The sequence below is a fragment of the Passer domesticus genome, chromosome 18 (assembly GCF_036417665.1).
Source record: "Passer domesticus isolate bPasDom1 chromosome 18, bPasDom1.hap1, whole genome shotgun sequence".
NCBI lineage: Eukaryota > Metazoa > Chordata > Aves > Passeriformes > Passeridae > Passer > Passer domesticus.
Genome location: NC_087491.1, coordinates 7,510,772 through 7,537,759, shown reverse-complemented (window position 1 = coordinate 7,537,759; position 26,988 = coordinate 7,510,772). Strand labels below are relative to the sequence as shown.

The 26,988-nt window shown below is 47.1% G+C and overlaps 2 protein-coding genes across 2 annotated transcripts; one reads left to right on the top strand and one right to left on the bottom strand.

Moving 5' to 3' along the window:
* The first annotated feature begins 1,054 nt into the window (after positions 1-1,054).
* Positions 1,055-5,202, top strand: BBLN (bublin coiled coil protein). The gene is made up of 2 exons (XM_064393248.1): positions 1,055-1,210; positions 4,134-5,202. Exons 1-2 carry the CDS (start codon positions 1,123-1,125, stop codon positions 4,325-4,327), a joined length of 282 nt encoding a protein of 93 aa, XP_064249318.1. The 5' UTR covers positions 1,055-1,122; the 3' UTR covers positions 4,328-5,202.
* CIZ1 (CDKN1A interacting zinc finger protein 1) lies at positions 5,159-25,615 on the bottom strand. The gene is made up of 17 exons (XM_064394068.1): positions 25,606-25,615; positions 24,677-24,852; positions 24,229-24,365; positions 22,232-22,347; positions 19,626-19,789; positions 18,451-18,586; positions 17,478-17,538; positions 14,575-14,654; positions 14,143-14,222; positions 13,031-13,213; positions 12,575-12,705; positions 12,091-12,175; positions 11,395-11,508; positions 10,873-11,052; positions 10,200-10,269; positions 8,991-9,112; positions 5,159-6,310 (listed from the first exon to the last, which is right to left on the bottom strand). Exons 1-17 carry the CDS (start codon positions 25,613-25,615, stop codon positions 5,717-5,719), a joined length of 2,439 nt encoding a protein of 812 aa, XP_064250138.1. The 3' UTR covers positions 5,159-5,716.
* Between the last annotated feature and the right edge of the window lie 1,373 nt (positions 25,616-26,988).

Below are 26,988 nucleotides of genomic sequence, written 5' to 3'. Positions count from 1 at the left end.
AACAGGTTGCCCAGAGAGGGTGTGGAGTTTTCCTCACTGGGGCCATTCCAGAACTGTCTGGACACAATCCTGTGCCGTGTGCGCTGGGGTGATCCTGCTTGAGCAGGAAGGTGAAGATGATCCAGTGTTATCCCTTCCATCCTGACCCCTTCTGGGATTCCGTGGTTCTCTGCCCGGTGGGGCTGTGGAGTCTGACCAGCACATACACACAATGCAAGTGCACATCTCCACACTGAAACTCATCATCTGTTTTATTAACATGTGGTTACATCCATTCATTACACTTATATTGAATATCCCTATTTGGAGTGCAACACAAGCCTGACTCTGCAGCGCAGCAGGGTTATTACCCACAGAATGGAGAGGTGGCTGCAACATTAAACGAGAATGTGACCTTTTCTTTTGTCTTTGTCCCAAATACCGAGTTAATAACAGAATCCTTGATCTCAGGAGCACTGCTTGAATCAATGCTCTAATTGTGGGTTATTTTCATCCCAGTGTCTTCTCTCCCGGGGATGAAAGCCCCACACAGCGATGAGATCTCCTCAAGGTGACTGAGGTGCGGCTCATACCGGGCCAAAGACAGGGAAGGGCAAAGTGAGTCGAGCTTGTTGCTTTAGGGAAGAGGAGTGTGAAGGTGACCTGAGGCTGGTTCCAGCTGCTTAGTGGACGAAGCAGAGCTGGAGACAGGGCTGGAGTTGAGAGCTCAGCAGCAAAGCCCCAGCCGGGACGGGATGGCCCGCAGGGACAGAATGCAGATTTATCCATACAGAACATCACTTGTGTTGGGAAAGAAGCGCTTAGTGCCGATGGCGGTCCCTAAGCGGGGGAGTTCAGATCTGAGGACACTTGGGATGGGCAAGGACACAGCCCAGCGCTGGGCACGCGTTTGGGAAAAATCCCCGAGGAACGGGGAACGTGGCGCTGACCCCCGGGGCCGGCCCTGCCCAGCGCCGCCCGCCCGCGCGCCCGCGCCCCGCGCCCGCCGCGCTAACCACAGAGCTCTCCGCAGCGCCGGCCTGCGTGACGCGCACGGCGCCCTGCCCTCCCATTGGCCGGAGGCCCCGCGCGTGCACGGGCGCGCCGTGCGGGCGGCGGCGCGGCGCGGGCGGGCGCGGCGGGATGTCGGGGCCCAACGGGGACCCGCACGTGTTGGGCGGCGGCACCGGCGACGAGGGCGACGAGGGCGGGGACACCTTCGAGGAGGAAGGTGCGTGGGGGAGAGCGGGGCCGCCATCTCGGAGGGGGTCCCGTGGCGCAGGATGGCCTGGCCCGGTGCCCTGGGCTGCGGGTGGCAGAGCGCAGGTGTGCCCAGATGTGCCCAGGTGTGCCCAGGTGTTCTGCCAGGAGCGGTGCCCAGTGCCAGCCAAGCACCCGCTGCACGGCAGTGCGGCTGAGGGGATGCAGGGCTCGATTCCCACCCCGCCATGGAGCACTGACACCTTACGCGTTGCCCTGGGATGGATTTTTTTCCTTGTGAAAAAAATATTTTGTGCCATTGTTGGGATACGGGGTGCGGATGCCAGGGAAGAGGATGTTCAGCTTTCGAAACCACAGGGCAGATCACGTGGGCAGATCTGGGAGAAGTTGTCATGCATGGAAAAGGGAATTTAATCTCGGCAAATTCCACTTCGGGGCATTTCTGCAGTGCCTGGGTGTGCCCCTGGGTATGCCAATTCCCATATGCCCTGTCCGGTTAGAACCAGCCCGTGGAGAAAGTGACACGACAGCAGAGTAGTAATGTGGACGTAGAGGTCACTCAAAACTGGAATTCTTTCAGAGTAAGCACTTTGCTACTCTTCTGTTGAAAGTGCTGGAGTTGGGTTCTGTTGTTTCCCAAAATATTCTGTTCCCAGATGTGACCCACACAGGTGATTTTAGGAGTTGTCTGGGATCTAGCTGCTGACAGGACAATCATTTCTGCACACCCCAAGTGTGTTCACTGCTTTGCATCATCACAGTGATTTGTATTTAATTTTTTGGAAGAGCTAAGAGACACATTGGATGTGATGGAGAAAGTCACTAAATTGGATCTACATCCTAATTGGGTTGTTCAGCCTGTAATTAACTGGGCTTTGTGTGCAGTAGCTGGCCATAAAGGGCTGCTGCTATTTCCTGGTCTGGTGGGGCTGAGGCTGTGGATCTCTTCCTTCATCTCAAGTACGAAACCTGATTTTTGTCAACTATTCTTGTAAGAATGTAGAGGAATTAAGGCAATTGCCATGCTCCTGCTCAGTGTTTCCAACAGGGATGTAGTTATATTTCCACAAAAATCCACCAAGCTTGCAACAAATGGAAAACAATCAAAGGTTTTTACAGCTTATTTTTAAGTGGATAAATTTTTTTCATTTCCCGAAGCTGAAGAAGTTCTATAACGTTCATTTGAGTTTTAGGCATGGAGAAAATTAAGCTTCTGCTGTGATTACAGACTTCTTGCCAGAAATAGTTACCATGTCTGCCTGGGATCTGCTCACCATTTCACTGGAATTTGGTGCACCAAACTGAAGAGCTGTAACTCACGTACCTTGAACAATACTGATATCTGCCACCTTTCTGGAAAGCATGTGTTTGTGGGATTGATTTTTAAATGCAAGAACATCATCAGTGCTCTTGCTCATAATGCCACCTCTATGAATACCTACAAGGCCAAAGTTTTATTAATGAGCTCAAATGCAACATTACACAATCCTCCAAAGAATTAAAGGCTGCAACACTCTGAACAGCTCCAAAGTGGTTATAAGAAAAGGAGGATAATTATTTTTTTATAATGAAACTTCTTAGCTATTAATAATGCAAATGACATCAATGTTTAAATATTTACAGTTCTTTCAAAGCTGCTGGAAATGGCAGTGCCTGTACCTGGTGTGCTGGGGCACCAGGACAGCCTGGCAAAGGGACAGCTGAGAGGGGCAGAGCTGGTCTGGGGGATTTCAGCACAGCCTGACCCTCCTGGGGTGCCCATCCTCATCCTCCCTCCCCTCCCCACACCCTTCAGCTCAGCCCGGTGTGCCAGGCACTGTGAGTATCTGCCTGGGCTCAGAGGAGCTGCCTGGAGAGGAGCCAGCCCCAGCCCATGAGCTGTGGGCTTGTCCCACCCACACAGGCATCCTTCCCTGTCCTGCAGCCCCTGAGCCTCACAGACACCAGCCCACAGGTCACAGCTCCAGCTCTGCCTCCCTGCACTCACCCAGCTGTGTGCCTTCAGGAAGGAGCACGGGACTGGCTCCATCTGGGGTCCCCTGCAGCTCCCCAGGGGTCATGAATAACCTCAGCAGTTTGTCTGGTTTTTCAGTTTGGATTTTGTTCTTCAGGATTGTGTGAATATTGCTTGGAGCAAGCCAAAAGCAAGTGTTGCAGAAGCACAGCATTCTTCAGCTGGGTAACAGTGCTGACACACACCACTGTGAAATGGCAAACTGCTGCACTTGAAACAATGCTGTGAATAAGAAACTCTACCTAGAGAACCAAGTGCCAGGATTGTCTGCAGTGAGTCTAGGTTTAATCTGAAGTACCCAAAGCCTTAACAGAGCATGAAAACCCTGTGGCTGAACTCAGTGCCCAACACTTACCTTCTGTGGAAATAATGGTGCCACTACCAGCACCTTTGGGCTCATGCCCTCCTGCCACAGCCATGGTGGCTGCACTGCTGTGGCAGCCTGACTCCAGCCAGGCCTGAGTGAAGCACATCCCAGCCTGGAAGCCTTACCCAGTTCACAGAAAGTAAACCCTACAACATGCTGACGAAGTGTCTGTACTATCAGGAAAGGTGACTCCAAAGGCAGCTAAAAGGGCTGCCTTGTCTTTGGGATGTATCTGGTACTGTTGCAGTCAGCACTCAGCCTATGGCTGGCTGTTTGTGTGTGAGATCTGAGGCTGTCAGATGTGCCCACAATTGTTTGGACTGCCCAGGTACCTTGCCTTAGATCTTGTTACCAGTGTTCCAGCTTCTCATTCGCCTGATCTGATCAGGGAACAGAGCATGCAGGATGCTTGCATTTTAGTTCACCCACCCAGGGGCAAGTAAGACACAGCCAAAATGCTGTGGGCATGTTTTGCCAGAGCTCTCACTGCCTGGTCTCACTGCAGTGACCTTGTACTTACATTGTTCAGTCTCTCATTTCCCTTGCTTTTAGAATATGCAGCAATAAACTCCATGCTGGACCAGATCAACTCCTGCTTGGATCACCTGGAGGAGAAGAATGATCACCTTCACGTCTGCTTGAAGGAACTGCTGGAGTCCAACCGCCAGACCCGGCTGGAGTTCCAGCAGCAGAGCAAGCAGCTGAACACAGGAGCTGATGTGCAGGGATCCCAGCCTCCTGCCTAGTCTGACCACACACTCAGCTGGTGTTGCTAAGGGGACAGTTACTGGTCACCAATTTAATGTAGAACTTGAATAGCAGAGGTGCCTCATGTCTGTTACTTGTTCCTTTCTGTGTTTGTATCCTGCCATTCATTTCCATGTTGTTTTCCTTTAGCTGTGAGACAGGTGCAGAAGCGCAAGGGTGGGTGTAGGAGAGCTGGGTCTTTCTGCTCCCCAACATGAGCACACCTGGTTAAAGCTGGTTGTAGGAAACCTGAGCCCATGGAGGTAGTTTGCAGACAGGCCCTCTTCACAAAGTGGAAAAATTACCTCTGCTCTCTTTTCCTTAAATCCAAGCAAGGAGTATTATGGCTTTACCCCTTTTGGCAGGGGCTGTCCTGTCTCCAGGCTTGTCCCTAAGTGTAACTTTGATGACAGCCCTGGAGAGGGAGGGCCTAGGCCTTGAAGCTACAGCTTCTTCTCCCTTAGTCACATTAACTGTGATGTACAAAATACTGGCACATGGTTCCAGATCACTGGACACTTCCACTCCATTCATTCCAAGCAGATAAGACAAGCTACCAGGGTGATGTTTCTGACCATTGTAGCTGGGAGCTGCCCCACTCCTTCAGCTGCCATTAAGGACCAAGGTGTGCAGAGGCAGAGCAGCCTGGCCAGCCCCCACCACAGTGTCAGCAGTAGAAAGCAGAGCCCTCCCTGTACATTCTCACAAGGCACGAGAGGTCTGGTCTGTACTTTGTCATCTTGTCAGTACGTCCTAGAGCCAGCACTTTTGAAGCAGTCTACTGTTCTACTTCTGTAAAGTCAAAGGAGTTTTTTGGAAAGTTAAAGAGATTATTTAAAAGAAATGTGTTTTATTAAAATCAGTTTGAAACAAACTTTGTTCCTGAGAGTCTCCGCTATGAGAACAAATTGGATTAAGCCTTGTAGTATTAACAAAGGACCAAGGTGCATGTTTTTGCCTAGCTTAGGACTTGTCCAAGACTGCTTGTCCAACAGTGTGTCTTAGAAAGGAAAGTGTCCTGAAAAGCAGAATTCAGCAGAGTCTCTCAAGAGATAAACACTTTCTCTGCCTGGAAAGGAAATGAGAGGAACTACAAAGAATTCTTAAGTCTGCATCCATCACTCCGTGAAGTTTGTCCCCTATGGAAATCCCATTACCATCTTCTTTCAGGTTCAACAATCCAAACCTCAGTCTTTCCACGTAACTGCTGTATCCCAACTGTACAAGTAATAAGCAACACTATCCTGTATTAGACACGCTAAAGCCAGGCTTATTTATTCTTAAAATAAAAACAGCAGTAAAGTTGAAGGTTTTGCTCTATTAAAAGACTCAGAAAATAAACATTTCCAGCAAATATCATATGTAAAGGGCTCTCCTTTAAGGCCACTCTATCTGGGTTTGCGCCTGGAAGAGCGTCTGCACCCAGCAGAGGTGAGACCAGCTGTCTCACCTTTGGCGAGGGAGGAAGGCTCTGCTGCTGCCTCCTGGCCTGCATCTGCTGCCTCCTTCTGTCCTAAGCCTCCTCCACTCCCTGGATCCTGGTGGTCGTCTGTGCCCGCCCTCTGCCTGGCTGTGTTGGCTTCTTCCTCACGTCCCAGTGACTCCCCTGGGGGGTGGCTCTCCTCAGAGAACAGGCAGTCGGCACTAGTGGCAGTGGACTTGTTCTCTTCCTGTAGACTTTCTTCTTCTACAACCATGATACCACACACATCGTCAGTCACACTGGCCAGGCTCTTGCCCTCTGGCCTAGAGGTGGCCAGCTCACCCTTACCCTCCAGAGACCTTGAAGTTTGTTCTTGCAGGGCTGGCAGCTCTGTGCCCTCCTTATCTATCCCATGATCATCATTCATCTTCTTGCTGGTATGTGCTGCTGTAGCAAGAGGCTGTTTTGGATCATCCAGCAATTGGGAGCTGGAGCCCTGGGAATGCAAAGGAGCCTCGGGGTAGGCAGTTGTGGCACGATGCCTTGCTGCCTTGTATCTCTGCAAATACAAACAAATCAACGTGAGAGAGAAGCCCAGCTCAGCTCCTGTCACTGCAGCAAAGCAGCAGCTGGTCCAGGAACACCTGTACAAAAACAGTGGTGAGTGGCAGGGGCACAAGTGATCTCAGCAGCTCCTGGCCTGGCTGCTGTGGCTCTCAACAGAGAAAGGTCAGCTCCTGTGAGGAAAAGTTGTATTAAAAACTGAAGTCCCTCTCACATTACTTAATGCTGAGCGAGTGCATGGCAGACTTGTGGTTCCTGAGACAGAAATCATGATCTGGCAACTATTAATGTCAGTCAGACTCAGGACTCTGTAGATGTAACAGTGCAAGTGACAGCTCCTGCTTCAGCTAGTGCCAGGACACATACCCTGGGCATGTGAGGCTCTGCACAGCCCTCAGCTACTGGTGTGATTTAATGTTTATCAGCCAAAGCAAGGCTTAAGCTGAAAGCTTTGTACTTCTTCACTCTGTTGATAAAATCTGCATGGTCAGTGGAACTGTTGACAGGAAGGCTACGGTATCATATCCATTCTATCTTGTTACAAGTCACTGGGGTTTTCCACAGAGTAAAGGTAAGCATATCATCAATAAAATGACTCATTTGCACTCACTATCATGATGAACCAGTAGAGGTCTGTAAAGAGATTAAAATGGCTACTACGCATGCTCCAAACCGGATTTTGGGAAAACAGCTCACTGTAGCTAGCTAACACATAGCAGGAACCCCGTCTTCAATGCCCAGAGAGATCGTGACCTAAAGGAACAAACTGAAGTTCACTCTTTCCCACAGCAGTTCCCTTCATAATCAAGTCCCTTTCAGCTGCCTGCTAAAGGGTTCTCTGAACTGGCACTAGCATTACACCTGACAATTTAAGGAAACAATTTTGAGCACAATGCCTTTCACTGGTCTGCAATGTGCAATTACAGGACATCTGACAGGCAGCTTTACATTGTAATTCAGTTTATCACTGCAGGCTTGTTCTTCCTGTCCTCAAATCGTGGGATGTGAGCAGTATCATATCACACTGGAATTGGATCAGTCGAGTCGTACTGTACCCAAACCTAAGCAGGTGCAGGCATGCAAACTGGTGTCCAGAGTGATGCTGTAAATTGTCTTAACAGCACACAATTCTCTGCTTTGAAAACCTCTGCTGAGCTACTCTGCTGAGAATATCCCAGCAACTGGCAGTGATTTAACTCAGACTGTGACAACCTCAAGGCACCCAGGCAGGCAAGAATAATAGTTATCTGCCTGCAAACATGTAAGTCTGGACTCTTCTCATGAACTCCCCAGGTCATTCTGGCATGCATTTGAAGAGCATCTGATTTCAGCTCTAAGTGGGCCAAAAGAGTGACATAAGTGGCTGCTGCTACAGTTTCACTCTATGCTGATCTAAAACAAGCCAGGAAAACAGCAAGTCCAATTCCTTCATTCCTGAAATGACTAGCTGCAGGAGTGGGAGAGGATGAGCAACCATGAACAGCTGTGGTCTCCTCCCATTCCAAATCCACTGCTCTGAGTGCTGGCAGAATTCTAAAGCACTCCACCCCTTCCTGAAGGCAGTGGTGGCTGACTGGGAATAGTTTCTTCTGTCTGAAGACTAGAAGAAAACCATGAAATTTTGGGGGTTTAGGGTGTGTGTATGTGTGGTTGTTTTTTTTTTTTAAACACTATTTTAAAAGGTGGTAGGGAAGCACAGCAGTTTTTGGGAGTACATTGTGGGTGCAGCCAGAGGACCAAGTCGATGTGGGAGCCTCCCTCCTTGCCAAGGACAGGGAATAGAGCTCTCCCATACGGGAGGGCCCAGGCAGTGGTCACGGGATAGGGCAGAAACAGTGCAAGTCCTGTGTACCCTCCACAAGCACTAATCCAGGCCCCTTACCCCCTGGCAAGTCAACAAGGACAGAACAATGGAGGCAGATTCCAGGCCAGCCCAGTAGGAAAAGCTTTAGATACGAAAGCAGCAAGGGGCAATACGGCTTCTTCAGGTGGAGCCAGAAAAGCAAAGGAACAGCATCAGTTTGCAGAGCTTTGTGCTAAGGAGTTTCTAGGAAAGGGCAGCAGACAGAGAGAGACAGACGGATAGACAGACAGACTTCCTCTTGCAGGCTGACCCTGGGGACAAATGGACTCTCACCAGCTTCTAGATTCTATCACATAAAGAGTCTGTAATGTTAAATTTTCAGATTTCTGAGGTATCTGATTTTACCAGGCCTCTTCCTGGATGAATCACACCCACGTTTTTGGCTAAAGGAGCTGTTCTTGCAGTATCACACCTGGAGATGCGTACACACCAGCTTTCTTTACAAGGAACAGCCTCTCTCTCCTGCTCAATCCCACTTGACCAACCTGTAATCTAACAGAGAAGAGGCCTAGACTAAATGACAGACTCCACAGGTTCAGCAAACAGAGCGGACACTCTGAGGAAGATTCCCAGCCAGAAACAGGCAAAAAGATGACAGCAGCAGTAGCTGGGAAGCAGGACTTAACTGGTTTTAGATCTACAAGGGCCAAGGGAGACAAAGACAGAGCACACCAGGAGAAAGCTACAGCATAATGGACACCAAGGATGATGGAAATGAGCTGGAGACAAGACAGCTAACGTGGTGGATTCACTGGAGAGACACGCACGGGGGAAACAAATGCCAGGCCATGCAATCGCCAAAGGGTCTAACCTGAAAGTTCTCAAAATGCATCAGGGACTTGCAGTGTGCGAGCCGGGCAGCGGAGTCGCTATGGTAGAATTTGTGACACAGCCTGCAGAGGTAACCTGCGACGGGGACCAGAAAATCCAGGCCTGCGAAACGGGAGGGGAAGGGAAATCACAGATCACATTGAATGGAACTCAAATAATGAAAGCATGTTAAAAGAGAAGGGGGATGGGAGTAAAGAAGGAGAGGTGGAAAGCTTTGCTTCTGTTAATCAGGGATTTGCAAGATGACTTGCTGAATATCTCGTCTTACCATGGAATGGCTGTGGTTGATATTCAGAGAGAAATCTGGCTGCCAGAGCAAAGAAACTACACAGAGCGTTAAGGGGGGAAAAGGGAGAAAAGAATACAATGGAAAACTACAGAGAACATGTGATCTAATGTAATGGGATCAAACCAAGCAGAAGACAGCAGGCGCGCAAGAGGAACACGCAGAGAACATTCACAGCATGAATCATTATTCCATCTGCCACACGATAGTGGAAGGTTACAGCGATATGGAAGATTCGTGTAAACAGAGCTCTCCTTGGGCACAAAACAGCCTCTGCAGAGCTGCCCTCCTCAAACACGAGTGGCCATTAGGGGTTTGAAGTCAGTCGCTTACAGGGTGGGGACCAGACACAGCCATCTGGAGGAACCACTGCCCACCAGGCCAGCAGCACGGCTGAGGAACTGCTCGGTACAGCGTGGGGGTTCTGAAGCAGAGGAAACATGCACACTTTGGGTCTAGTAGAGAGTTTGATACTGTCAGTGATGCTCAGTATCTCTCTGCAAGCTGCATTTCTGTTGGAAAGCATCCCAGTCAATATGCTTTCCGACTCCATCTTTCCAGAGCATCCCTCATTTGCTCCCTACTTTCTTCAGCACTCCTGCCCTGCTTGTTCCATGTCCTACCTCAGAAATGTATCTGGCTCTCATCCTTCTTCAAAGCAAAAGGCAGTTGACAAACATCAATCACATCCTCATGTTTTATCACACAGTAATAAAGAAACATCCTGCTTTCAGGAGAGGTTCTTCTCCAGGCCGCAGTGACCTGCACCAGTCCAATGCAGATGCTGGAGCACCGTGGCCCAAGAAGTCATTATAACAGTAGGTAGAGACCATCCCCTCCTACAGATACAGCATGTGGCCAGAGAAGGCTCTGTGGCCCTTTGTGCTTACTCTGCTTGCTTACCATAGGCTGTGTCTGGACAATACTTCTCACTTCCTTCGTAATCCTCCAAAGACACTTCCTTCAGCCCAGTCTGGAAACCGAAAGAACATTAGTGCCTACTGTATCTATGGCAATTGTCAGGCTCTTGCATTTTTCTGGTAAACTTGAAAGCAAAACAGGATTCACATACCAGAGACAGAGTTGCACAGCCTCTGATCAGGGGCAGATGCAAACCCCAATGTCAGCAGACCACTTCATTACAAGGGTTAAAATCACCCCTTGCACTCCAAGCCTGAAGGAGCTTAGCCATGTACCTCCTTCTTGGTAATTGCTCTCTACTGGGAATGCATTTGTCAAGATAAACCTCTACACACTTGCTATCAAACCCAGCTACTGCTGGGCTGTTAAAAGAGACTATGTCAATACTGCTTTGTGCTCCTCAACAAAGTTAATGTCTACAGACAGCAGAAGCTGTACAGCCCAGCAGAAACACCTTCATGTATGCCACACATAGTGCCTGATTCTCTTCTGCATCACCCTGTGCTCTGGAAGAACCCTAGAGTCCCACCCTACTGCAGTGCAAGGTTGAGCAGACTCTTGAAAGCCTGAGCTCATCCAGCCAAGACCAACTATGTCATAGGATCCCACAGCAGATTCCCAGATAGGTCATTCCTTCTTCTGTTGCACAGCATACCTGCTTGGCAGCAGAATCCTCATTCTCCATCAGCACTACATCATGGTCTTCCTCCTCACCAGCTCCTCCCTCCTCCTCCTCCTCTTCCTCATCATCATCTTCAAAACAGCCAACAGCATCCACAGTGATCAACTCCTCTGAATCTTCTGGGCTCCCCAATTCCTTCTCTCCTAGCCTAACCTGTAACATACGGAAAAGAAAGATCAGATCAACTTTGCACTTGCCATTTAACCAAGGAAGAGCCCAGACTCAGGACAGATTGTATGTGATGAGCAGAAGGGACTCCAAGAGGGGCATAAAGCTCTCTTACTTCTAGACACACCCAACACCTTCTCCCTTTTTCACTCAACTTCTTTCAGCGCTAACAACTGAGGTTGAGCAAAAGATGACAATTAAAACAGGGTTGTGGAAGAACTGCACATCTTCCTTTCAGCCCCACAGTAGTCAGGAAAGCAGAAGTTATTCTGCTCTACAGTGTAGCTGCCTCCAGACCTGCACAGCTCTCCATGCAGGCAGTATTACCTCTTTGGCTTTCTGTTTGTGCTCAGGGGACTTCATATGCTCCACAAACTTGCGGGGGGTCTTGAAGTGGCGGCTGCAGACAGTGCAGAAAGGACGAAGCGAGCGTTTGGCCAGCTAAGGAAAGAGGGACAATTCTGTAAGTCACAAGAGGCACTGCTTTGGAGGAATGCAGATGAATCTTGACACAAAGTCAGCCCCGCATCCTGGGAGACCATACAGAAAATAAGTATTTTCAGCAGAAAGGGCTCCCTAACTCTTATCCACCAAAAAGATGAAAAATATGCAGAGCAAAATAAGTGTGTCTTAAAATAGGTGTTCTGTCACTTCTTCCCTAAAAGTCAATAAATATGCTGGCCTGCCTGAAGTCTGGTTTAAAGAGGCTGCCCACCAATTCCTCCATTCAATTAATTAGGTGAGTATGATAAGCCATACTTCTTAAGAAAAGTCAAGAATTACAGACTAGAGGTGCCTCAGGTCATACTGACACGTCACAACAACTGGGAGCTCCAACAATACCAGAGGCAGGAGGTAACATTGCAGTGCCCTTAGGGAGGAGTTACCTGCAGAACTTAATGTGCACCCTTCCACTTCAGTCACTTTTCCTTTGCTGCCTGGGGAGCAGGAGATGCTACACACTTCCATATAATCCCCAGACAAAAGGTCAGTGCAAAATGAAGTCCATGCCATGGCTGTTACCTTGTGCTCCTGGGTCCGGCGATGTTTGATGAGGTCCCCTGTGAAATGCACCTGACACGTGTTACACCACCGCTGCTGGGTCTCTCTGAAGTGACAACAGATAGAGCTGTAAGTCACACCTTTTTCATTCTCCATGGAATACTGCAGGTAGCAATCTGTCCCTGGCATTGTTTTCTTCACGATTCCTATCTTTACAGGCTCAAATTTATTTTCTCTCCTTCTCACCTACTTACAGGTTGCTTTAGCTTGTGCTGTCAGAAATGCACCAGATAAAACAGAACAGGTCTCCTACTTAATCTACTGTATTAAAAACTACACAGGTCAGCAATACAGAAAGTTGCCTGAAGGAGATTAAGGCCCTTGAAACCAGAGGGGGTTTGCACCTTACCTTAAACTGTGAGGCACCCTGGTGCAGTGAAAAATTTTAGAACCCAAGTAGGGTCACACTCTCAGACTGAATTTTCTACTGCAGACCAACACTTACCCATCTTTTCCTGCTAGCACCTTCTGCTGTTTCACCATGGGCAATAGTGAAACAAAACAAACATTGCTCATGTGCTGAATCTCCCCAAGTCGCTGCTGGTGCTGAATTCCAGCCATGTGGGATTGGAAATTCTGAAAGAGATGTTAGGAGAAAAATCCTTTTAAATGTATCCAAAACACAGAAAATAATAGGTATGAGCTATGCTTTCCTTTCTTTTGACTGCTGTTTAACAATGAAATACAAAAGCTTAAGAGCATGGCTGCCTGTGGATCCACCCACATTCTCTCTCTAGCAGGTTGCTTGCCAGCTCTCAGGAGAGGTTTATTTTATCTGCATACTTGTCATCATTTCTTATGTTCCTTGTTCCTAAAACATGAACCCTTGCTAATAAGAGATCAGCCATCTAATTCCCATCTCTTGACCACCTGGATCCCTGTCAGACCTGTGCATTTTTACCTGCTGACTGCAGCAATTGGTCTTGCAGATGTAACAGTAGAATTTAAGGACTGATTCTGGGTTGGGATCAGCTGTGCCCACGTCGCAGGCCCAGTGCCCTGGTTTCAGAGCTGTTGTACTGATAGCTCTGCTCTCACTGCTCTGCTGAATAGTCACTTTCAGTGAACCTCCAGAGCTCAACACCTGTCAAAAGAAGGAGTCAACATTAAGTTCAATCCCTCCGTAGAATAAAAATTACGCCTGCTTTTTGTATGTCACCTAAGCTCTTTACTCTTTAGGAAAATGCACTTAAGCTTGAACCCACAGGAGGCTGACCAGGACTCTCAACACACTCCTCCCAAAGCTGCTAAATTGGCTATCCCCGTGTCATAGCACCAGCCCTATTAGCACAGATGGCTGTTTCTGCAGCCTCTGTATGATCCAGTCTCTGGGGACAGGAGCCACAAACAATTGTTGCTAAGGGACTCAATCAGCTCATGTTTCTCCACAGCAAAATAAAGCCTACTCAGCACTACACCTGATGGAGTCAGGAACTCAGACATGGGCAGGATGATACATTTGATCACATCAATAAATGTCTCCAATTATGGAAGACTGTCAAGTCTGATTCACACCTGAGGTTAAATCTTTGTCTGCTCACAGCATTACACAGCCTGAGGTCCCGATTTAACATCCAGCATGAGGGCCATGTATTTCATGCAAAAGACTCTCAGGTTGCATCTTTTAACACCACCTGAATCTTTTTACACTTTCTCTTTAGCAGTATGAAAGATGTATTTAGCTATGGTCCTCCACATATAAGAGTTTTAAGTAACTCTTTCAGTTCAGCTTTCCATCTTTCCAGCTGAATACAAAAATCTTAATGAATGCCCCATCCACAGGCAGCAGTAGGTGAGGAACAGGCCAGCAGAGGTACAAAAGCAGCAAGTCAGAGCAGACTGTGCACTAATTGCAGACATATTATGCCTTATTGCCAGGGACAACAGCTTACAGCAGGAGACAGAGCTCCAGACGTGGGTGCCAGCTGGTTCCCAGTGGCAACGGGCTTCTCCAGGATGGAGGGGGAGGTTGTATGTTCTGCACCACCCCTGCACGGAGCGGTGTCTGCTCACCTCAGGAGCCTTCGGTTCCTCAGAGAATTTCCTCTCTCTGGAGAGATCTTCAGCTGTGTACTCCTTTGCATTGTCTGTACCTAAGAAGGGACAGTCCTTTTAGCAGTCTTAAATCAAAACAGCAACAACAGGAAAAACAGAGCAGCAGGTGAGTGAAGTCAGGGAGCTTTCCTCACAGCACTGCTGGCCATAAGCCAGTTCACAAACCTTTCTCCTTATCCTTAATAATTAAGATGGAAACATTCAATCATTTGCCTTTGGCAGGTAACAGATATTAGGGGACATAGCTTGTATTTGGTTTCTAGATTTTATCCTCCTTTCCCCATCCTGTACAACTGGGGGAAGAATATTTCTGTAGACCCATGAGACCTACAGGTTCAGTTCCAGCAAGGAGTGTCCTAAAAGTTCAAATCACAGGGTTCAGCAACTCACCATCAGCTTGGACATGGGTGCATGAGACTCCTGCTTTCTTGCTGTCTGTGGCATCCTCTAACGCAGACTCGCCAGTCACACTTCAAGGATATCAAGAAAAGTACCTTAATTGCCATGTTACAGACAAGAGCTTCAAAAGGCACACCAAGGCACAGGCTGGGGTCTAACCTACCACACTCTCCACTAACCTCCCAAATCAATAAGCTACTGGAAATGGTATTTGAGGCAAGGATTTGGCAGAAATAAATAAATAATGTAGAGTGGGTGTTCTAGAATGGATTCAGAAACAGCAATAATCTGACAAGAAAGCTGCAATTGATTTTTTGGTTAGCTGCCCTCTCCTGCAAGAAGCCTGAAGGGAATTAAGTTCATACAAGAAATATTCTCAGTAAGAGCTCTGAGAGCTCTCTCCTGTCATGCCTGGTGAGCTGGAGGGAAATTGCAACACGTGGACAGTGCTCCTGGCTGCTCTGTACATGAGAGAAGAGACCTATTAGCACTGAAGGAGTTCTCCATGGTGCCTTTACAGGGATTTCACCACAGCCGCCTGTTCTATTCATACCAGTCGTGTTTCATTTCAGAGTCCCTACAGCTCTGCTTGTGGGGGAAGTGAAACTCTACAAGATGCAAATCAAAAGGGCCTTGCTTTTGGTGATCTGCTAAGGAGAAAAGTGCTCCTGAGGGGACTATTAAGAATAAATGTCTGACTTCCAGAGGGCACAAAGCGTTCTCTGCAAGTCTCTTTCTACATCCTCTGCTGTCTCTTCCTACATCCCCCATTTTTCTGTCAGGACTAACTTTCCACCATGACTTGACTGTCTGCTCTGAGGGTGGCTCAAATTCCCAGCTGCTGGTGTCCTTCTGGCAGGAGGGAGCAGCACCTTCTGCACAAGCAGGACAGCCGATAGCGCAGGTACCGCGTCCCGCTATCCGACCGCACGCGCACCGCGTCATTTATCGGGTTGATACGTGATAAGGGAACTGGGTTACACAGCTATAAATATGCAGCAGGGTTTGGGCACTGCAAACACGAATTAAACCAGAGTGACTGGCATTAACATTATTTGTCAGGTGCTGCCAGCAGGCTCAACGCTGACGGTACCACACACAGATGGTGCCAGCACTCAGGGCGAGGGTTTGCAGCCTGAACTGCAAACCTAAGGAGCAATCTAAGGGAGCAAAAGCCACCACGAGCATAATCTAAAGAGGAAATGGTATTCTATGGATACTTGTGATGCCATGCTAGAAGTGGGTGTTCAAGGAAGATTTGAAGGTGATGAGTGCTTTCTGCACTGGAATGAGGATGTTGTTCCAGGTGTACAGATGGTATATAGGAGCAAAGGCAGAAGTGGGAAAACCTGAAATGAAGAAGGAGGCTGGTATTTCTGGCTAAAGGGAAATGGAACAATGAAGCAGAAAACACAATTTTATTACATAGATGGGGGGAATGCCCTTCTCGTCTGTGAAGGGCAGTATGAGAACAGTAAACTATTTTTTTTTTCACAGATCCTTCATGTGTTCATTGGAAGATACTAGAAACAGTTCAAAAACAAGCTAAGGAATAATCTATTCTAGGTAAATACCAGCCATAATATATGCATCAAATCTGGCAGTCCCTAACTGCAGCTTAGGAAAGAATTTTCCTAATAGCTGGCTTGCTGCAGTGAGAGCTGTCACTCCTCAGACTTGATTCTTGTTTTCAGTGCATGTAACAGGACTTTGATTAATACCCTGCTAAATATTAATGTAATTAAAATTAAATTAGCTTTGGCAAACAGATTAACAAAGCATGCACTCAAATGTATTCGACCTAGCTTTAATTGAATTTATTCACTTTCTTGCTAATCAGAGTCCATAACTCACGATGGTCCCTGAGCACACAATATTTACCACTCTTTAATGTTTTACTTTGATGTTTGGATATTACCTTGATAATGCAATCCTGGAATATTCCCCCTAAAGCTATCCATTAATCTGTAATCTACAGATGGGAAACAGCGAGGTGAGGAAACCTGTCCAAAAGCAGGCGGCGAATGCCTGTCAGGGAAGGTAAGAGCACCCAGGAGTCCTGACTCATCGTCGTTAACATATGCTGGAGAATTCTCAAGTCGGTGCCTACAGAAATCTGTATTCACTCCTTCCTCTTCTCCCTCCACGGCAGCCAAGGGTGACAGTTCTGGGAGAGGAGCAGCCCGTGCAGATGGCAGCGGGAACTCCGCGAGGTGCCTTCCCACTAGATGGCAATGCAGCCCTGCCTGTCCCTGCCGCACCCTGGGGAGGCCGGGAGAGCCGGGATGGGCCTGCCAAGGCCAGCCTGCCGTGCATCCCTGGGGGATAACAGGATTGCCTTTGTCTATTTTTACCCAACAGACAGAGATACTGGCAAGGCAACCTTTGCAGAAGGGATACAGAACTCAACGTGCATGGATACAGGCTTGGATACCTTTCCTTTATCATTTCTCAAAATAATCTACCCTCTTGTACACCTACTGTAACCTAATATATTCCAAGGCTTGCTTTCCCTTTCTGCTCATTTCACTCTTTTGACATTTAGGGAAGAAACTCAGAGAAATACATCAGAATAGAAAAGAACCTCTATGCTTCTTACAGGGATCCTGGCAGAAGAATACATGAGCAAACTCAGCTTTGTTGCACATCTAGAGGAGCTGCACCTCTCATTTTTCATTCTCATAATTGGATCACCCCTAGCAGAGACCCCACAACACTCAGTATGTCAGCAAGCACCACAAGACTTTCTGAAGCAAGCTGTTCACAAGCATCTGAAATACCTCTTACATGCTAGACATCAGGCCAATAGGGTATACAGCCCTAATTATCAGAAAATAAAATTAGACAATAATTCTAAACTCAGTAACTATCTCAATACCCCATTCAATAAATACCTCTTCAGTCTTTTTGCTGCAGGCTCAGTGTTCAACACAGACTCTGCTGGAGTTCTTGGCTCTGCAGGAACACAGAAGGAGACTTCCTTAGCAAAACAGACCATGCCACCTTGAGCGTGTTCCATATCTGAATGGCGAATGCCAATGAGGCTCTGTTAGAGCAAATAATACTAAATACTTGCTTATTCTGAATTTATGAGCTGCTCTGACAAGGTTAGATAATGACCTCAAATATTTGAGCTTTATTGCAATGTCACTGTATGAGGTGTTGATCAAAAAAAAAAAGAAATCTATGTTCATATCTACTAAATGGGCCTCAGTCTTGTACCTAAGTGACAAGAGCCATGATCATGGGAACATTAATATAAGCCAAGGTGGCACATCTACCTGACAGCAACCAGTTAATAAGACAGTTTTCACTGCTGCATATTCCCTGGTCACAACCTCATCAAAGCCTGCAATTTTGAATTGTGCACTCTTCAGTCAGAAATGACATCCCCACATCTGTGTTGTATCTGACATCATGATACTCAGTGCCAGCAGTTTCTGTTTTGACAAGTGGGGCACCAGGACTTTCAACTCATCTTTTTCTTAGCTGATTGTAAGCTGGTTCTGCTTGATGTGTTTGGCTGCATGAGATGTTGACTTCAGCATGGGTAAGGCAACGTGAAAGCTTTAATTTCAGACCAGTTTTCTTTTTTGCCCCCCATCTTAAACAGAGCTCAGTGTCAAAAGGGACTTCTGAGAGGCATCCATGCAAGAGAAATCAAGCAGGCTCATTAAAAAAAAAATCAGGTAAAAATGGTATATGAAGCACACAGCAGAAGGCTATCACAAGCAGTTTAAGTATTTACAATTAGAGAGAAACATAGCTGATTAAGCCTAAAATCATCTCCAGTTTTTTGCTGCAGGACTAGTCAGGAGATGTTTATCATATTTGCAAGCAGTTGTTTCACAACAGGCTCCCCCTTACCTGTGGATGGTGAGGAATTGTTCTGCTCTGAGCCTGCTTGCATTCCCTCTGCAATTTCCATTTTGTCATCACCTTGTGTCTGAGATGAAGAACCAGGATCTAGTTCCCGCTTCCTGTCAGGAACCCTCTGGAAGTCCTGCAATGGGCAGAGAGTCACTGCCATCTCTTAGTCCTTAACACACACTGCCTAAAGCACCAGAGCTTTACTGTGGGGCAGGAACAGGAATTGCAGTGATAATGGAAAGGAATAGATGGTTCACAATGGACTGCCCCACCTAAGGCAAGCTTACATGGTCAAAGAGAGCACGGTATTTCAGTTCCACAGCAGCCAGGACATGTCCCCAGCACTTAAGCTGTAGGAAATCCAGCTGCTTGCAGAGGGTAGGATCATGCTAGAGGAACTCTGGCAAGAGGTGCATGGACAGGGCTAAGGATATTCCAAAATAATTCCCCTTCTTTTCACTCCGGAGGACAGCCCAAGAGTGCAAGTTTACCTTATCCACCACATCCTTCTGACAGAATGGGATGAAATATGCCAAAGCTAGTCTAAGAGGAGGCAAGTAGCAGTCAACCCAAGAACCATTTCCAGGATACAAAAGAGGTCTTAATTATGGAAAGTGTGAAAGGTTTTCACAAAACAAGAACCGTAGATTTTACAAAATCCACAAGGACAAATATGAGTCTGATCTTAAAAAGTGAGAGAACAGCCCAAAGAGGCAGAGTGTCCATAGTAGGAGCAAGTTGTTTGGGAACAACAAACTGCTTTGGAACAGCAAAGCACTTAGCCAGGATTTCTATAGTTGCATTTACTTTAAAGCTGGTATTTCTAAAGGCTCCTTTTATATCCTAGGTTTAAACAGTTCTATAATGGGGAATTCTCTCTCTTGGGCAAGTAGTGACAAGAAACTTTTGCATCGTAAATGCAAAACCACAAAAGCCTTTGGGATGGAATGATTTCTGTATTTCTGTGTCAGCAGCATAAATGTAAATATGGACCACAAAAGCCTTTGGGATGGAATGATTTCTGCATTTCTGTATCAGCAGCACAGCGCAAAACATTATTTTCTTTGTAAGGCTCTCTCCCTTCTCCTTTGTACTCCGCCTACTATAGGGTCAACAACTGCAAGTGTAGAAGGAGCACAAAGCTCCCCAGGAGCTGGAAACCACAGTCCCACCTTGCGGAAGGTCCGGTTCTGCCGCTGGAATGGGAGGCTGGGGAAGCCCAGCCGAGGCTTCAAGGAGACCCCAACAGGTGGTGGTCCCAGGAGGGAATGTCTTGTAGCCTGAGGGAAGAACTGCTGCAGTGCTGGCGCCGTCATGTTAAATCCACGCAGGTTTCCTGTAAATGCAAACACAGCGTCTCACCACCCTGTGCTCTGCAAAGGAGACAGAAAATCTTCCCCCTGCACAAGCAGGCAGAGGGGAAGGGCTCCTCTACACACGACCCTGTCCTTTACTGGGCACTGCCGAGGTGCTCTGTGCTCTGCCCTCTTCAGCACACAGAATGATGTGATGTGATAGCAACCATTACTATGGATCAGGCTATTTAATTATAATTGCCACTCCAGGCAAAGATCATTAGAGCAATTATTTGATCTGAGCACATTAGCACTCGTGTTTGCAACAAACAAAGTCTCATTTAACAAAAACTCTCTGTAAAAAAAGGAAACTTCACCCCGCATTTGTGCAGCTGACTGCCCACACCATAGCTTGGAGCTCTTTAAACAACCCAGTAACAGCATTTCATTTAAAACAACACCAAACTTAAAAAAAAAATCCCACAGTCCTCTCTGCCACTTAGTTGTCATGCAAGCTCAACATGTCAACCTCAACTCTGACACTTGAGACTCTGCCATTTCCAATTATAATGCTCTGCTTTCTGAACAGTTCAGCATCCACAGACTATTAACCAAGTGTCAAAAATTTCTTCTGAAGACAGTCCTTGTCACCCCCATTTCAGGTGTGAGGGAATGGAGGGGCCCAGATTCCTCAGCTATACCCTCAGAAACCATCCATCATTCAGGGAACCTGGACTTAAATTGCCATTTTTTCTCTCTCACTTGAATTAGTGCATACTCCAGCCTTTTAGCAGCTGCAAAAACAGGACAGCAAAGTTTGGAAACAGCCACCCAACACCTGAAAAACCAAGGTACCCTCTTAAAAGCCTGCAACACAATAGGAAGTACTCCCTATGTTTGTCATCAAAAGCAATCTAATGTATTATTACTTCCCATATATAATCCCTTACTGTAAAAAGGCATAGCTATATATATTAAAAAAAAAATCTAACACAAAAAATCATCTTCTGCTCTTGGTTTGATACCTTTAAAGAACCACACATCTGTTTCAATTTGAAGTATTTATCTTTTCCTATTCCCACTGCTGAAGCCACACACAGACAATGAATTATTTATGCTGATGCTTCCCAGGGACAGAAATGGCACAGCATCAGATATTCTTACATGAAACCCACACCTCAATGGCCAAAAAATTCATATCACTAAAAAAAAGGGCCACATGGACATTGGCAACCTTATTCCATGTTAATTGTGGCTACCTGAGGTAGGTGATTGAGAAAAGTCACAACTCCATGGAGAGGTGAAGAGGAGCAACACTAAGACAAAGTGCATGTCAAGTATTCATTAACATATCTTATCCTGCTCTATCTAATTAGCCCCAAGCCCTTGGCACATTATTTAAATACAACTCCTCAATAAAAGATTCAGGGAAAAACGTCAGCTGACTGCAAACATATCTAGAAGGAGCACGACTGACTGAAGGCTGGAGTCACAATTTTTCCTGATAATGACAAATGTACATCAATCATCAGAGCATGGCTTGTCCTTTCTCACTGTCACTTTTCCTTCAACCTGAGAGAGATCTGTGGAGAGCCACTGGAGTCACTAGAGAGCCCTCTCGTTAAATGGGCAAGAGAGAACAAAAGGAGAGTTAACGACATGCAGAATAAATCTTTTGTCTTCACATCTGGACATGATTCACAGGAAAGGTAGAAATTGCAGGCATTAATCTAGACTAGGCACTTGAGAACTATCCCAGGTACTGATTTTCTGTGTTGAAAAGAACTGTCAGGTTAAGACATAAGCAAAAATTAAAAACATATCTTTATTCCTATTATCTTCACATTAGTAATTCTATTATTAAGGCAGCTTCATAAATTTGTTTTGAGAACACAAAAAGAAAAGGAAAATCCACTTGTGGAAACACAATAATGGAAAGACAGAGATATTGCCCACCATAGAAATTATGGTCATTTCAGGGAATCAAAATTTCACAATACAATTAACAGCCAAACCATCTTCTACCTTAATATGCTGTATTTGTTTGTACTGTACTAACTTTGGACAAAGAAAAAAATCTACTGCAAACAAGGTCAGTGCATACGTAACAGATAATTAAATAAATGGCCTTAACCTTGTAACCAAGAAAGACAAATAATCAAAATCTCAGTATTTGATCTAAATATATTGATGAAAAAATACTTGCTCCATCAAGCCTAAAAGGGAACGTATTTAGTATCTAACCTGATACCTCCACATGCTATTCCCAGTTGTGAACAACTGAAGAATCTCTGTTCTGAGGACTGCAGAGCAGACTAATTTAAAGAAAAGATGGGAGGGAAAAAAAAAAAAAGAAGACAACAAACAGAACTGCCAAGTACAAGAACTGCACTGGTTCAGCAGGAAATAGCCATGGTATGGTTTCAGTCCAAGAGGATGATTAAATAACTCCAGTAAGTAAGCGTTTCCCATAACGACAGTACCTTGCATCTGCTGCATGAGTAAGGCCCGCTGAAGCATAGGATTGGCACTGAGCAGCGAGGGCTGATTTGTTGCCCGTAAGCTCAGCATCTGTTGCTGCTGTGGCGGCGGCAAACCCCTGGAAAAGAAGGCATCAATCATGAGAACCCAATAAAAACTGTATCCTTCCATTCTAAGCACAAAACAGAGGGGCAAACAGCTGAAAGGCTGATATACATGCATGAAAAGACACCATGCGCTGGCACTGTATCCTCTTTCCTCCACTCTCCTGGAATTTCCAAAGCTGACAGATTGTCTATCAAAGAATTTGAGGTCAGAGACAACTCCTTAGCACCAAGCCCACATAGAGCCTCCCAAGCAGCATAAAAAAAGCCCAGGAGCTGACTGCGGTTCTACAGAATTATGCAGCACCCGTCAGGAGAAATGAGTGATCTAGATCAGCGGCTACATTTAACACGACAACAAAAAAGTTCTAAAAACCAGGGAGTTTTTGCAGTAGCTTAGAGCTCATTTTCCCAAAATCAACACCTCCCACACGGAGCCAGACAGGTCAGAACTGTCAATGGTGCCCCCTAACTGCAAGAACCAGATGGAAAAATAAAGCACGGCCTTCATATTTAAAACACGAGGAGGAAGAAGCAGCAGGGAAGAACTCTCCAGTTCTAAGGAGGGTGGAGCAGACGTGAGAGAAAAGTCTGAGGAAACTGGCAGGCACTTCTTCAGGCGATTGCAAGGTCAGGCCCACCTCTATGCACGCTGCTGACACAGCTGAATCTGTCAGAGCTGAAGAGAGGTACAAACACGGATCGAAATATCCACCCTGACAAAAAAACCCAACCCCTTCAACAGAATTCACAGCAGCTCATCTCCACATTTGCTGCTCTAGATTGTTCCAGTCTCTGAGCAGAGATATTTATACCACAAAAATCATACTTTTAAAGGTGTAAGATGCAGCCGTGCTATCTAGCAGTCAGCCCCTTACTGGCATTTTAAGTGCAGCTTTTTTTATAGCATAAAACATATAAAAATGGTAAAGAGATTTGCAGGTTCATATTGCTAGTAAAACAGAAAATTCCCACGCTTACCTCAGTGACAAATGCCTTATAAGGATAAAGTAACACAATAATTCCTTAAATAACAAATTAAATTTCTTCCTAAATTCACATTTGCTTTGAATTTGCAAAGAATAAGGCTTTAAAGATAACAGTAATTGCAAAGAAATGCATTATTTCAGAGAATTTGTGCTGGTTCTATAAGTCTCAGCTCATCGGGGACAACTGCTCCTATTTAAGTTGTTTCACATCTTGCATTTCTTAGGGAAACCGTGGTTCCTTTCTGACAAATGTTCTTTCTGCTTTCACGAACAAAACACAATTTTCTCCATCCCCTCCCTGCCCCACCGTGCTCAGCCACAGCCTTAGCGCTGGTGCCACTGCAGAAATAAGTTCAATCATCGCACCCACACCAGCAGACCCAGCCGGAGAAAGCAAATAAATAAACAGTTTAAGTTCAACAATAAAACAATAAAGTGCTCGTGTCTGCTGAGGGTGGCTCTGCTGAGCGCTGTGTTTCTGCAGGAGAAGGCGTTTTCCCCGAGCCCCGGCTGCCCTGCCCGCCCTGAGGGGCGACGCTCGGCTCGGAGCATCCACCCACCCACCGCTCCTACCCGGGCTGCCCGGGTCACCCGCGGGCTCCCGGGGACTGCAGCCCCGGAGGGCGGACAGGGATCCCCGGAGCGCTGAGGGGACACGGCAAGACCCCACAGGGGCCGCCGCCCTGCCTCGCACTCCCCCAGCCCGCCCGGTGCCTCCAGGCTCTGCCCCGACCGAGGCCCGCGCCCCCCAACCCCCGCCCGCCTCCCTTTGTGGCCTTCCCCACCAGGGGAGGGCAGCCCCGCACCAGCCCCGCCGTGGCGAGGACGGACGGAGCGCAGGGAGGCGGAGGAGAGCGGTCCCCCGGGACAGGCCCCGGATCCCCGGCCTCGCGTAGCGGCGCTTACCGGCCTCCCTGCTGCGCCGGAGGGTGGTGATGGTGCTGCTGCTGCTGCTGCTGCTGGAGGAGGTGCTGGAGCTGCAGCAGCTGCTGCTGGAACTGCTGCTGGTTGAACATGTCTGGGGAGCCCCGAGCGAGGCGAGCCTGAGACAAAATACGGGAGGGCGAGGGAGGCACCGGCTGCGGGGCTGGCGCGTATCAGCCCAGCAGCCATTGAGCAGAGGAGCCGCCGCCGCTGCCGCCCATTCATTCACTGAGCCGATCCCCCCCTGCCGCCTCCTCCTTCCCCCCGGGGTCATCGCAAGCGGCAGCCTGTGGAAGAGGTTTCCAAACCCCACCTCCCAAAACCCGCTCCCACCCTCCCCTGCCCGCGGCGCCCGCTCCCCGCGGCGGGGCCGCGCCGGGACCCGCAGCCGCTTCCCGAGCCTTCGCCTCCTCGCCCCGCCGACACTCACGGCGCAGCCCGCGGCGATCACCGCTCCCCGCCCGCCGCCTCCATCTTCCCGCCGGGGACAACAAGCACCTGCCCGGCCCCGCTCCCCGGCCCAGCCCAGGCGGGAGGCAGCTCCTTGGGCAGGGCTGCAGGACACGGCCGCCCCCGCGGGGCTGGGGATCACCCCCGCAGCCTCCTCTCAGGTCGCCCCAGCTCGCAGCACCTCCGTCCCTCATTCCCCGCGCAGAGGCGGCATTGAGGTCCCCTGTCCCTCGAGAGGGCTGGGAGGGAATGGACACCATCTGCCCAGGGCTGGGCAGGGAATGGAATAAACTGCTGCACAGGAGCAGCAGATGGCATCCAACAGCGTGGGCTTTCTGCTCTTTGTTTTTTGTTGGTTTTTTTTTTTTTTGGGTTTGTTTTTTTGTTTTTGTTTTTTTTTTTAATAGTCCAGGGGAATCTTTGGTAACCATCTCACCGAGAAGATGGAAAAAACCCAAAGTAGCCTCTGGCCATTTGCTGTGGTCACATCTTGGCAAGCCTATTATGAGAACCTGGAAGAAAATAAACAGGGACTTTTGCAATATTGCTTTATGCTGTAGACTGAGATGACTTCTCTAGCAGGGTCCGTCCCCCTTTTTTCCCCTCTTTTTTTGGGTTTGTTTGTTTGGTTGGTTTGGGTTTTTTTGGCAGGGGGGTGGGTTTGCAGCAAAACCTTTCCCGCATGGCCTGTTTTCCATAGCAAAATTAATTTTAAGCACTTTCACACAGGCTCTCTGAAAATATACTGTGACTATAATTTCTTCTTATGCTAAACCTCAGAAGGATCAAGATACATTTCTGATCCTTGCTATTCCAGAGAATCCATCCTGAAATAATTTACTTTATAGTCTTTTTATCCATGCCAGTAAAGACTACTTGATTCATAAAGTCCTTGGAATTGATTTTTACCTGAAAGCATTGTAAGCTGAACACAGACAGTTACTGGTGATATACAGTTATAATTAATAATTTTAAATGCAGCAGCATATGTTGATTTTTCCTTTGGTCCTTTTTATACCATCCTGATTTTACAATCAATCATCAGTTTGGAGATGCCCATCCATATTAATCAATGATGGTCTCTGTTCATGTCCACAGCCCTTTATGGCTGTCTGCACACAGAGAAAATGTTTTCCTGTTAAGCATGAAAACTTAAATGTCATCCTAGGGAACACACACACACGGAGCAAAAAAAACATGCATGGAGTCTTTTAAAAATCAGTTTTAATAGTTCATCCTCTGCTCCTGTGATGCTGCTGCTAGAGCAGCCGCTGGCCTGGCTGGTTTGCAGCAGTGGGGGTGAGGGTTAATCCTACATAAATTAGCCAGACCTGGGAAAGGCAGAATTCAGGTTGTATAGATAAATGTAAATCTGAAATTGATGTCCTCTGCTCTTAATTCTACAACTAAAGCTCTTGTAAGTATTCTTTGTATGTTACCTTTGGAAATCTACAAACTGCCATACTAATGAAACATGCAAGTGACTATGTTTCTTCACTCTTAGATTTTATGTTCTGACACAGTCTAGAGGCTCCCCTCATACATACAAATCATTAAATAAACAACATTTTTGAATTTATAAATAGTCCACAGGTCTACTGCCTTGAACACAAATCTGGACATGGATTTAGTCCTGTGCCTGCACAACACAAGACAGGACTATGGCTATATGAAGCAAATTAAAACGAGCTGGTCCATCAGCCTCCAACCCAGAGACTGATTTCAGACATGCCTTTATGTCCAAATGTGAACATCACACCTACCAGAGAGGGTTTAACTGAATGCAGAAGAGAAAGCTCCAGATTCAGGTAATCACACCATTTAGTTTGCAAGTCATACAGAGATATAAGGGAACTGCAGAAAATTGGGTTAGGATCCTTTCCTTCACTACAAGCAGCAAACCAGTGTGTCAGGCTGACAGCTGAAAGGTGCTGTCAGTGCCTAGTGATCATTGGAACACAGACCTTGACCTCCCATCCACTGACAGTTGCTTTTTCCTGCAAAGAACATCTCCCTTTCAATAATTAAGCAACTCACTACTCAGTGTGCAGTGGCAAATACAGCTGTTAATGGGAGAATACACAGAACCTTAAAAAGAGCCACAATGCAGACTACAGCATTATCACTCAAAAACAACCCATGCATCCCCTAGGCTTGGGAGTGCCTCATTGGCAATGGGAGTGATGAAACAAATTAAGATTTAGAAGTTCAAGGTAAGAGAATGACCCAGAAAGCATCCTGCAATGCAGAGACTACAGTCAGTGGAGTTGTTGGGTCATGACTATAAGGCAA

Coding starts and splice junctions, on each gene's coding strand:
- BBLN (XM_064393248.1), top strand. CDS start 1,123: ATGTCGGGGCCCAACGGGGACCCGCACGTGTTGGGCGGCGGCACCGGC. Junction 1,211..4,133: donor GGACACCTTCGAGGAGGAAG/GTGCGTGGGGGA, acceptor CCTTGCTTTTAG/AATATGCAGCAATAAACTCC.
- CIZ1 (XM_064394068.1), bottom strand. Junction 19,790..22,231: donor ACTCATGCAGCAGATGCAAG/GTACTGTCGTTA, acceptor TTGCATTTACAG/GAAACCTGCGTGGATTTAAC. Junction 10,270..10,872: donor AGGATTCTGCTGCCAAGCAG/GTATGCTGTGCA, acceptor TTCGGTTTCCAG/ACTGGGCTGAAGGAAGTGTC.